At 43.5% G+C, this 12,800-nt stretch overlaps 1 protein-coding gene across 2 annotated transcripts in view; it reads right to left on the bottom strand.

Moving 5' to 3' along the window:
• ARHGAP25 (Rho GTPase activating protein 25) overlaps nt 1-7,687 on the bottom strand; it is a 90,975-nt gene extending 83,288 nt beyond the window's left edge. For both annotated transcript variants that reach the window (XM_011984999.1, XM_011985000.1), the window contains exon 1: nt 7,208-7,687. In XM_011984999.1, the coding sequence (XP_011840389.1) occupies nt 7,208-7,268 (61 nt within the window). In that variant the 5' untranslated portion in view covers nt 7,269-7,687. The remainder of the gene's footprint in view (nt 1-7,207) is intronic.
• Nucleotides 7,688-12,800: the final 5,113 nt, after the last annotated feature.

Raw genomic sequence — 12,800 nt, 5'->3', positions numbered from 1 at the left:
ATGAGTTAGCACTAGGATTGCACTCATTTTACAGTTGGAAAACCTGAGGACCAACGTCACACAGTGACCGACTGATGATACTGGGATTCAAATTCAGACAATCTGGCCCCCAAGCCAGCTTTTTAACCACTGTGTGATAGCTGGCTCATTCCATTACGGTTAGTTTACACTTTGCCAGAAAATTCTTTTTGTAAACTTTATAAAATTATTTTAAAATATTAAAAAGTATTCACATCAGACTCAGGAACTCTATATCGTACTGCTTCCTCTTTCACTTTGAAACTCCAAACCAACAAGGAAGCAAATGGTTCAGCCACCATAGGCCAAAATTCCAGCAGTGGGGTATGGCCAGCCCCATCCAGAGCTGAGATCCATGTGTGCATGTTCTGGGGGTGGATGGGTAGTATGGTGTGGAAAGGAGACAGTGCAGCAGCTTAGGGACAATAGATGGTGGTAGCAAAGTTGAGCATCACTTTTAGAAAGGTGGAGGGGTGGTGAGGGGTGCTCACAGCATGACAGGCACCGCAGGGCAATGCTGCTTAAGTACCTATCACATACAGGTGAGCAAACACATGTTTTATGATGAGTAAATCAATGAGTGAACGAAATGAAATGACTGGTCTGAATGTACTGAAGATTCCATAGTTTTATGTAACTCTAGGGAAAGAATATGAGTGCTTATGGGATTGCGTTTTACTTTATGAACTAAAAGAAATAACTTTTAACATTTTAATATTCCTTGAACCCTTCTTAGATAAATTGCAATGCTCAGTCACTACTAAAAAGTATAAAATCTGAAGCTGAGTGTGGTGGCTCAGGCCTGTAATCCCAGCACTTTGGGAGGCTGAGGCAGGAGGACTGCTTGGGCCCAGGAGTTCGAGACCAGCCTGGGCAACATAGTGAGACTCCCCCATCTGTATTTTTAAATAATAAAATTTTTTAAAGTATGGAAATTATTTGTAATGAACACATAAACTCTGATCAAAGGCAAAGTCGAAAAGTATGCTAATCAAATGGGCGTTAGAAGTTGTGACTGAGCTTCTTGGCAGCCAAGACAAAGAGGAGAACACAGCAAGTTGCACTCCTGTCTTACTAGAAAGGAGGAAGCACTGCAGTCCCTCAAAGAAGATAAAGTTATTTTCTGAGCACTGAATTCCCAAGCAACTTTCTCACATAGAGTTATACATTGAAGCCGCTGGCATTGTCCATTCTTCCTTCTCATGTTTCCAGTACAATTAGGAGCAGATTTCATGAAATCATTACTTACAGGAAAGCTATAAACTGAGGATCTAACATTAAAAGACAACTCAGTGAACCCTATTCTGTGAGCATAGCAAGATAATGTAATCCAAGTACAGCTTCTAGTCTGATCTGAGGTTGGAAATGAGACTGTCTATAAAGAAAGGAAACAGATGTTTGCTGAGCACCTAACATATGTCATATGCATGAAATATTTTCTTCCTCTCAGCATATGTGTTACTAGTCTCATTTGTAGAAGCTAAGCAACTTGCCCCAGATTCACTGCTGTTTAAAGCAGAGTCCCAAGTTCATGCACACTTTCCTATATCATACGTCCTCCTTTCTTTCACAATTTTATCAGGAAGAGTCAATGGACAATTTAGCCCCTTTCTTTGGGCAATTTGAGGTTATTCTCCCCAGTGAGGGCCTAGAGTGCTGGTGCTACATACCTTATTAAGAATAACTCATTTTGTTCAAAAGCCAAAGGATCAGTTAGTTGTGGGGTTGACTCATATCTCCATGTTCAGAAATGTTCATGGCTCTTATCTCAAAGGAAGTCCATAGTATTGAGAGCTGTAAACTTCTCTGTTTAAATGGCCTGGGAAAGGATTATTATACTCTCTTTTTAGTGATCAGAAGAACTAGAGACTCCCCGTGGACAAGATGTTTACACTGCGACCAAAGCATGGGTAGGAACTGGGTGGCGGTAAGAGAGACCCGGATGGAGAGAGGGCTCCAGGCAGATGAGAAAGAGCTGGAAGCTGCAGAAGGGAGAACATGGCTGAAGTCTCCGGTATGCAGCAGGGGAAGGGAAGGTGACAAGAGAGAGGTGGGCGGGTAAGCAGGGCCAGATCATAAAGACTCCATTTAATTCCTTCATGCAGAGGGTCTGTACATAGTACAAAGCCTTCTGCTTCTCCAAAAAAGCAGACACGATGTGCAGGAAAATCACTGTGAGAAAGACGGCAAGTCTGGGGCGCCCTCAAGAACATCTGCACCTAGATCTCAAGGAAGGTGAATGGCAGTGATGGGAACAGGGGTGTGGGGTCAGAATTCCTCTTAGGCACTATCTGGGGCTCCCATAGTTGTTCTCATCACAGCACCTCTCTCACCACTTTGCAGTTGTCTCTGCCCCCACTGAACAGTACGCCCTGCAGGACTATCTTCATATTTCATATTTAGCTCAGCTTCCTGGCAGCCAAGACAAAGAGAACACAGTAAGTTGCACTCCTGTCTTACTAGAAATGAGGAAGCACTGCAGTCCCTCAAAGAAGACAAAATTATATTCTAGATCTGGCAGGCCTATGGGTATCATTTTTTTTTTCTTTGCAAAGTGACTTTTGGTTTTTAAACAAGCTTTCAAAGAGAAAAAGGATGATGAGTAAAGCCTAACACACGAAATGTCAATTATTTTCTCTCTTTGTAACTTTTGTATCTCAGTTCCTGTCTGGGGACTCTACAAAATTTCCATGCCATCCTCTGAGACAGAATCCCCACAATCTGCCTGTGCCTCACTGTGGCTCTCCGTCATGCTCTTCCAGGTACTATTTGGTCTCATTTGCTGTGGCCACAAGTGAGACTTTGCTTCTACTCTTTCCTCCCTCCCATCTCTTGTATCTTAATACAAGTTCAGACCACTCGACCTAGGTGCACCTTCATGCAAGATTCTTTCCTCAAGCTGTCTTGTGTGTGATAGGACCATTTTCATCAACTTATTTCTCTCAGTTCGTCCGAGCATCTTTCCAACACCTCCACAGTGGGCCTTACTCAAAAGGACCACATTCCAGCTGGTGGAGTCCCCATAGAGTTCTCCCATTGGATGCTATATGAAGATGCTGCATAACTGTGAGGTGTGAGACAGGGAGATGGCAGCACTACCATTAATGAAGTGACTTATAGTGATGTACACCCATGCCAGGGCCATTGGGCATCTTAACCCTGGCCTAGTTTCAGACACATAGGCACCAAGAACCACCGAGTTAGCCTCTGCCAATCCAAGTGCAGAGTCTCAGACAAAGTACAGAATCTAAGTTGACCTCGTCTGGCATGTATAGAGAGAATTTTGTGCATGAGTGGGTATAAAACCAGGTCCTATCGTCCCATCACCACTTAGGTTGGTCCCCACTCTGCTGCTGCTGCAGAAGGCCCAGAGGTGACATCAGTCCATTTTCTTCAAATGGCCAGAAGGCTGTTGGCCTGGGCAGCAGGAAGCATGCACTTGGTGGAGAGAATTTAATTTATGCCTAAATGTTAAGTCAACAGCAACATATGGATAGACATTTTTACTTAAACAACCAATAGCAATATAACTTCTGCATAAAAACAGAGTGGGCCCTGGAAGGAGCAGCTCCCTTGTGTAGCTGTTCAGTGTCTAAGGAAGGCCGTGTTCATATTCTTTTTTTTTTTTTTTTTTTTCTTGAGACGGAGTCTTGCTCTGTTGCCCAAGATGGAGTGCAGTGGCATGATCGTGGCTCACTACAACCTCCGCCTCCCAGGTTCAAGCAATTCTCCTGCCTCAGCTTCCCAAGTAGCTGGGATTACAGGTGCCCACTACCATGCCCAGCTAATTGTTTGTATTTGTAGCAGCGACTTTACTTGCATGTGTGGGGATCTTTACCAGTTGGGGGCTACTCATGGAAAGCAAAGACTTTGGGCACAGCAAACAGACCACATTCAGTCCATAACCCAGGCTGGTCTGCTTAGCATATGGTAAGTTTGGTAATGAATTGTAAAGAAAGCTCTCACCACTTTCTGATATTCAGAAAGCTGAACGTCAAACAAGCACAAATCAGTTCACCATGGGCTATATAGTTTCAGGATTCCCCAACCTGGGGAACCTGCATTTCAGTGTTCAAATAAGGCACAAAATGTGCTCAAGTAGACTGGCCTGGTAATTGGGAAGCCATGTAACTCTTTCAAGAAAGCCCTGTAACCTGGGACTGGAGGTCCAGAAAGTCTGGACCTGTCCTCCAATGATGACAATTCAGTTAAAAAGTTACATAAATTAACAAGCAAAATATTTGAGTAACTGCGTGAAGGCAGTGAAAAGCTGTCATAATTCTAAAATTGAAGATGATAAAGGACCAAAGGAAGAAGTGTGTGCTCTTGGCTCCACCTCAAGTCAAGACTGTTTTGCTCTGCATTTTCCTTTTTCTTCCAACCCCTATTCCCACCAGGATCAATAGGTCAGATGCAGGAAGGTCTGTGACTTTTTTTCATCACTGCGTGAATATCTGTCAGACTCATGGTAGTAGACTCAGGTGAGTCTGCCATCCAGCAAGACCCTCTTCAGCTCTGAGATGGAAGTACAGTGGAGAGTCCCGCCCCTCGCTCTCAGAGACTTTCACTTTCACTCCAGCTCACAAGATTCTGCGGAAACTGGAAGCATAGCTCATCAAAAAAAGCTAGGGCCCCTTTCCTGGGTCACATTCTGTGGCAGTGTCTTCTATTTCACCAAGTGCCCATTCTAGTGTCCTTCCTAAGCTATGGCCTGGCTCCCTGAGGACAGATCTCAATAACAGCCTCCAAAAAATTGAGCTACAGAGTGAATCATGAGTTAATATTTGGGTTCTAGTCCCAAGTGACCTTATATTCCACCCTTTTGGTGATCATCTATCCCAGGAGTTCTCAATTAGAGAAGATATTACCCTCATCCCCATCCCCAAGGAACACTTGGCTATATGTAAAGACAGTTTTATTTGTCACAACTGGTAGTGGTAGGGGGGTGTTACCATCTCCTAGTAGGTAGAGGCCAAGGATTCTGCTAAATATCCTATAATCCACAGGACAGGCCCCACAACAAAAAACCATCCAACCCAAAATGTTAATCATATCTAGGTTGAGAAAACACTAAAACCACAGATTGTCAGCTTTCCTGACATAACTCCCAGTTCCACAGGTCTTCCCAACAGAGGTAAGTTTCTTTGATATATTGGTAAGCCAGTTCCTATAGTTACACCTGGACACAGGATACTGGAGAGGGGATTGGAAGTCCTGTGACTGAGTCAGGGGCTCTCCCCCATCAGAGGACTCAGCTTATGATCTGAATTCTAGTTCATGTGACACTTATAAATGCATCCTACCGTAGCCCAGTTCTTCAGGGTAACAAACTTGTAGATAGCATGGATAATGACAAGGGCTCCTCTGTATTTCATTATGTCCTTATTATTATTTTTTCATTAAGTAATACTAAATAACACCATCTCCTTGTTTTTGTTGGCTGAAACATTCATTCAGGCAACAAATATTTATTGTGTGTCCAGTTAAGTCCAAGCACTGTGCTCTGTACTAAATGGATGATAACTGTCTGCTGGGGCTAGTGAACACAGACCACAGTACCTACAGCAGGAGTTCTTCCTTGGGTGAGGATGAAAGTGGGGGGTGCTTGTTGAAATGCAGGATCCTGGGCCTTCCTCCAGAGATTCTGATTTTGTAAGGATGGTGCCAAGAAATCTGCATTTTTAGCCAGCACTTGATGTGAGTCTGATATAGGTTATCTATGGGACCATGCTTTAAGAAACATTGGTAAAAATCATGAAATTCATTCAATCACATCCCAGACCTGAGTATACACAGTCTTGAGCTGTAGTGTGGTAATTTCCTATATCTGTGGGAAAAAAAATCATTTAACTATTAATTGTCTCAACTTTCTCATTTTTTAAAACAAAAGAGTGTAAGACCCTAATAACCTGTGTTCAAACACAGGTGGAGAGAGGGCAGAATGACCTTATTTATGTAGGAGTAGGACACTTTCAAAGGAACAGAACCATATAATTTGTATGACATACATTGAGCATTAGCCAAATACATTGGTATCAATGATAGTTAGGAGGAAAATCTCTTGCTTATGTAAGAGGTACGAACACTATCTTTTCTCCGAACTGACCTCAGCATACAATCATTCATAGCTTGATTAGGGAACACTAGTCTCCCCTGGTTATCAAGATAAATGGCTTCTCTGATTACTCTGTTTTCTTTCAAATCCTTTCTCAGACCTACATCATTAATGCTCCGCTTGTGACTTTTCAATGGAGCACTTATTTTAGTAGCACACTTAACCCCTTTAGAGGTTCAAATCTAAAACTTGTTCAAGCAGAATTCCTCCAAGCTGTTAGAAACACCTTAATACTTATCTATGTCTAATATCAAGGAAGTTATCTCATATATGGCCGAGATACACAAATGTAGGCAATCGTTTTCAGCCCAGTTGCTCTACCGTGAATTACTGTGACCAATTTAGCTATAGAAGAAATCAATGTAAAGAACTTCACAACGAATATATAGATTAAACTTAATGTATCACTATCATCATTAGAAGGACAGGGTAAGGATTAAAGGACAGACTATCTCAGAAAATATGCAGTCTCCCTTAAAATAATAATAAATACATCTCTTTTCCAACTCATCTAAGAATTCCCTCCCATTCTGTTCCTTTAATTGTATCTTTATTACATAAGGTCTTCATTATACTTTAGTACTTTTTTATGTTCCTGTCTTGTTTTTGTTGTCTACCTTTTGCTACAAATAATACACCTTGACTCCTGGGCTCACAAAACAGAACACCCATTGAATTTACTTACAGATTGAGCACCTCAAAAGACTCTAGTCTTTGTGCTCCTGTTCAGAACCATTCAAAATATGGATGAGTTTCCAAACAGGAAGGAAATGGAATATGCTAAAAACTCACAGTTTGGTGTGTAATCTGTAGCCTTAAATCATCCAAAGTACCCCAGATCCTGTACACCAAGAAGTTCCATCCCACTGTTTTGTCCAAATGAAAGAGAACTCCCTCCCAGCATTTTAGAACTTGGACCTGGCATGCCAACTTAAATGCAAAGGGTCCCTCAAACTCAGATTTGCTGCGATATCCATTTTTAAGTAGACTATGCTCCCTGCAGACCAACATGCAAATGGTGCTCGAGTATACGTAAGAATCACAGAGGCAACAAAGAAAAGACACCAACCATACCTATTTTCACAGCCTCCACTTTCAGGTTGAAATCCCAGTTCCTTGGCAATTTTAGGGACATTTTGCTTCCAGTTTAAGTGAGTAGTTAGTGAAGCGGTGAGTCTGTCACAGTTTGCGCCCTTCTTGTCTTTTCGCTCTTTCCCTCTGTTTTTGTGTCTGTTTTTGTTCCTCCTTATGATTGCTTCACAAGCAATCTTAGGCTTGAGATTGATTTGCCAACGTGTCTCCTCCTTTCTCTTAGATGAAAGGTCCATCCATCTGTCACTGGAGGATGGCACCCAAACTCCCCCAGCCTCCACCCTCAGTCCCACAGGGGCTGGCACCCTGCTTTTCTTGCTTTCAGTTTTACCAGAAATATCCCAATTGACACTTCCCTCTGCGTCATGGGAAGCAAAACTCCTTTTCGAAAGAATCTCAGGCCTCACTGAGTTGAGGTCGTGATAAACAACTGCTGCCTCTCGGTTTTTTGTGTGTGTGTGTGTGTGTGTGTGTGCGTGTGTGTGTGTAACTCTCTGCTTCCTTGCATTTGAGGAAGTGGGTGGCCGTTCAGTAAAGATGATACATTATGAGCACTCTTTCTTGAGAAAATGGTTTTTGGAAATGCTTGAAAAACCAGAATGGTTGCTTCTGTTATAAAAGGCTACAGTTTTAATTAAAATAAAATGTTCAAACTCCCATCATCTACTTCAGCTCTAAGCTCTCCTCTTCCTCACCTAATGGATCAAGCATCCAAAAATGGTCAGAAAAACAACCAACATTCCCCCAAAGTTATCTTCTTTTAAATTCTTCCTGCTCTAAGGACCATGTCGCAAGCTCTCCAGCTGCTCAGGATAAAGTTTGCAAGTGATCTCAGCCTGATGTAGGGAGGGTTTTGATGTATTTGGCTTTAATGAATCAACTGAAGCTAGGTCGACCCACTCACATATCATAAGGGTTCTTTGGCATTGTACACAGGGTGTGGGCTTTAGAATCAGGTGTGTGGGCTTCCATTTGCTAGCTCTTCAACTTTTTAACAAGCAACTGAATCTTTCCAGACCTTAATGTCCTCATCAGTAAAATGGGGTTGATAATAACCACAGCTCAAAGGGTTTTTGCAAAGGCATCTAGTGCAGAGCTTGACACAGAGTGGTTTCACCACAAACATTAGTTCAATCTTTATTCTCTTCTATTTAGTTCAGTTACGTGACAAGCTTTCATGTTTAATTGGGTCAGCCTAACCTAGTGATTAAGCATTTGGGCCCTGGAAACAGATCACTGGTAGTCAAATCCTGGCTTTCTTGCTGTGGGACTATGGACAAGTTTCTTGACCACTTTGTGCTTCAATTCTTATCTGTAGATGGGGCAAATAATAGGGCTTACTTCACAGGCTGTTGTGAAGCTTTAGTAGAAAAGCCAGTACAAAGTGCTTAGAATAGTCACTGTTAGCCAGCATCTAAGCTGCACACCTTGCTCCATTCATTCTCCAACTCTCCTAGATGACTCTGTTATACTTTCTTCTTCACCTGCCACTTGCTTACTCTTGTTGACGACCTGGGTTCCCGTTTCATTGAGAAAATCGATGTAACTGCGAGAGAATGTCCCCAAGTTTCCCTCACTCTATCTGCTCATCTACCTGCATGCAAGCTGTACCCCTAATCTTATTCTTGGTACAATGGGTGAACTGGCTGTTACCGCTCTCCCATCCCTGTTGCATCATCAATTTCTTCTTTCTCTTGGATCCTTCTTGTCAGCGTTCAAATTTATTATTTTTTATCCCACATAAAAACTCTCTGGATGCCACCACCCCCTTGGGCTAGAGTCCCATTTCTCTCCTTCATTTCTGAACCAAGCTTTAGTAAGAACTGTCTAACTTGCAAATATCTCTCCTCTTATTCTCTCCTGAATCCCTTAGCTGATGTTTTTGCCCCATGACCCCACAAAATATATTCTTATCAAGGATACCTACGACATCCCTGTCACTAAACTCACAGGTCAGTGCTTCATATTCATCTCGCAGGCCCATCCGCCATGACGGACACATTTGATAGCTCTGTCCAACTCTGAGGCCTCTGTTCTTGGGGCTCCCACGGCCCACGGTTGGCCTGCGTGTCTGCCTGCCTTTCTGGCTTTTCCGTGTCTGTTTTCTTGCTGATTCCTTCTCATCTCTCTGACCTCTGAATATTGGAGGAAACCAACACTCGACTGGACTCCTTTTCCATCCACACTCACACCTTAGTGAGCTCGTCTGTCTCAAGGCTTTAAATGCCACATATTTGCAGATGATTCCAAAGTGTATTTCCAGCTCAGACCCCCTGAACTCCGAATCACATGGATCTCTGCTTAGATCTATAGTAGCCATCTCAAACTAAATGTGTCCAAACTGTATATCCAGAGAAGGAGGCTGAAGGAACAGTAGTGACCTGGGATGTACTCCTCTCTTCAAGAATGAAAGGAGCATGAAAGGAGCGTAAGAAAGAAGAACTTGAAAGTGCATTTAACGCCTCTGCGCACATCCTGTCTGCTGGCATTCCATTGGCCAACACAGGTCACATGGCCAAGCTCAAAGTCAGTGAGGCCGGAGGTACACCCAGCCCTCAGCGGGAGTAGGGAGGGAGAAGGGCGGAGGGGTGGGAGAAGGGCCGGAGTGTTTGCTCATCAAGACTCCACCACACCCACCCAGTCTACCCAGCTACCCTCCAGCCTCCCCGGGGAGCTGGATTCCACTGAACTTGACTCAGCCACTTGGAGACTTTGCGCTACTGCCTGCCTAACCCAAACACCACTGCTCTTTTTCGTATTCCGACTTCATGAAGCGGGTGTGGGAGGGGCAGCTGTCCGACCAGGCCCAGCAGCATCTCCACGGGGGAATTCGACACCATCTAAAATTTCAGTCCTGGAACCTTTAAACCCAGGAACTTTGAAAATATTTTGAAGGTGGCATTAAGAAACACGCAGGGAACTTCCTTTACTTTTCAGGGTAGGTTCCTGTCAGTCTTGGAAAAACTCGTGACCCATGGGGGAAGTTAGTTGTGCATATGCGGAAAGGCAATCAGATGAAAAACACACTCCCTGCAAGGACCCAGCACAGCAGCCTTCCCCCACCACAGAGCTCTCTCTCGGTCAGTCGACTAGGTACTGTTGCTCCCTCTCTCTGATCTTCACAAAAAGAAGAGCCAGATAGATGCCTTGCCTGGTCCCAAAGTTTGAATTAGCATCTGCAGTAGCACAAGCAAACATTCATCCATCTATTGTATTGGTTTGTTGAATGCTGAGCGGTTTTATTAAGGACCAAATTTTTGCTGGACATTGGAGGAATGTTCATGAACAAGCAGACCTGGTTTCTGCTTCCCTGCCTCAGCGCCCTGCCACCGGCTGTTGTCTCTTACAGTCTGTTGGAGGAGAAGAACAATTAAGTGAACAATTAAATACAATGTGAGAGAGCTATGCTGGGGAAAGTGTAGGGAGCTAGGGGGGTGCATATGGGAGGGGCCTAACTGGACTTGGGGAGTGAAGGAAGGCTTCCTGGAAGAAGTGTCTTTTAAAGTAAGGCTTGACAAATGAGTTAGGGAGGCAAAAGGGTTGGAAAAAGGATTTCAGACGAAACAAACAATATGAATGAGGCACGGAGACAACAAAGCTCTTCAGGTTGCTCCTAAGAAGGATGAAAGGGGTGGGGTTGAGGAGAAGCGAAGCTGGAGAGATAGTCAGGGCTGAGCGGGACTGGATCACACAGGGCAGGTAAACCTTGGCAAAGAGTTCTGACTTTGCCCTGGGGAAAACAGAGGTCACTGGGGAGTTTTCAGCAGGGTAGGGATTGAGGAGGCTGTGGCAGATATCTAAGGGAGAGGGAGAGTGAGGGAGAGAGGTCGGCAGCATGGCATGGAAAAAATGGAAAACAACACAGGAGTCATGTCAATGGCAGAACTGATAGCCAAAGGAGAATTATTATGCCAGAGAAAAGGGACACCCACGATCCTGGCTTGTCACTGGAAGGGTGTAGTTCCAATCACAGAGATGGTGCACGCACAAAAATAGTGAGGATTAGTACTGAGGAACCGGGAGAAAATGTTGGGCTTAGTTTGGGGCATGTTGATTTAGGGATCCAAGGGGCACTTGAGTGCAGGTCCTCTGCACTCAAGGCTCATGTGAACCTAGAGCTCAGACAAACTCATTCATTCATTCATTCACTCGTTTACTCCGTAAACATTTATACAGGCCTGTGTTGGATGCTGACTGAACAAGAAGGATGATTAAGAACCTGGCCTTATCCTCAAATGAGTCATGAGAGAGAAGTGTAAACATGATAGGAATGCCGTGCAAGATACGAAAATAGCGTATACAGAGGGTAAAGTGAGAGCAGGAGATGGTTAGCTCTGCTTGGGCGGCTTCCCAGGAAAGGTGACCCATGAGAGAATAGCCAGGAAGCCAGGCGGGGGAGTGAGAGGAGAACACTCCAGGCAAATGAAATGGCAGATCGTTGTTAAAACACAAATACGGCCCCCATTTAGGGAAGTATCACAAATGATGTATGGCCCCCAAAGAAGCCCCACACCTGCTAGTAGAAGTTGCAGGGGCTGCTGGGGCCAGGGTCTCATGCACTTGCTGAAGGGTTGGACTCTAGACTGAGGAGAACCTTTTTTTTGAGACAGGGTCTCACTCTATCAACCAGGCTGGAGTGGAGTGGCACAATCATGGCTCACTGCAGCCTCAACCTCCTGGGCTTAAGCCATCCTCCCGCCTTGGCCTATAGAGCAGGTGGGACTACAAGCGCTCACTACCATACCTGGCTAATTTTTTAAAAACTCATTTTGTAGAGATGGGGGTCTCACTATGTTGCCCAAGCTGGTCTCAAACCCCTGGGTTCAAGTGATCCTTCTACCTTGGCCTCCAAAGTGCTGAGATGACAGACATGATCCACTGTGTCCAGCCTGGAGAACTCTTGAAACGTCTTTCATTATTATTTTTACCATTACAGAAGTCCGTGCAAAATCACCATACAAGTTTTTTAAAAGCAAAAAGAAAATAAAAATCATTGTTACCACTTAATGTGTGACAAGAACTTTTCCCATTCTTGGTTTCCTACTTCTCTCTCACTTTCTACTCATCTGTACATGTAATGTATGTACGCATGTATTGTAAATATTTTAAATGGTGCATATGCTGTTTTATAAACTGTTATCGTCCCTTGACAAAAAAAAAAAAAAGCCATGAAAAAGAATCTGTCATTAAGCATTTTTCCAAAACATCATCAGTAGCCTCATGATTTTTAATTATATGATGAGAACAAAATTAATTTAACAAATGCCTGTGTCATTGAGCATTGGAGATATGTATAAATTTTCATAATATTCTTATAGCTAAATATCTGGATAAATCTAGTCCTTTTCTCCCCTCAGGGGGAATTCTTAGAGATATAAATGCTGGGAAAGTGAATAAGACTCTACTAAGGTTTGCTATCTGCTCTCAAATTGCTAAATCACTGAATTGTACACTTCAGTGGGTGAATTGCATGGTATGTGAATTATGTATCAATAAAGCTCGTAAAAAACCAAGCAGTCAGGTGAAGAACAAACACGAGAAAGTTCTACGATTCATGTTTCCATTAACAATATAT

Source organism: Mandrillus leucophaeus, unplaced genomic scaffold (assembly GCF_000951045.1).
Source record: "Mandrillus leucophaeus isolate KB7577 unplaced genomic scaffold, Mleu.le_1.0 Scaffold279, whole genome shotgun sequence".
Lineage (NCBI taxonomy): Eukaryota > Metazoa > Chordata > Mammalia > Primates > Cercopithecidae > Mandrillus > Mandrillus leucophaeus.
This window is presented reverse-complemented; position numbering and strand designations above follow the sequence as displayed.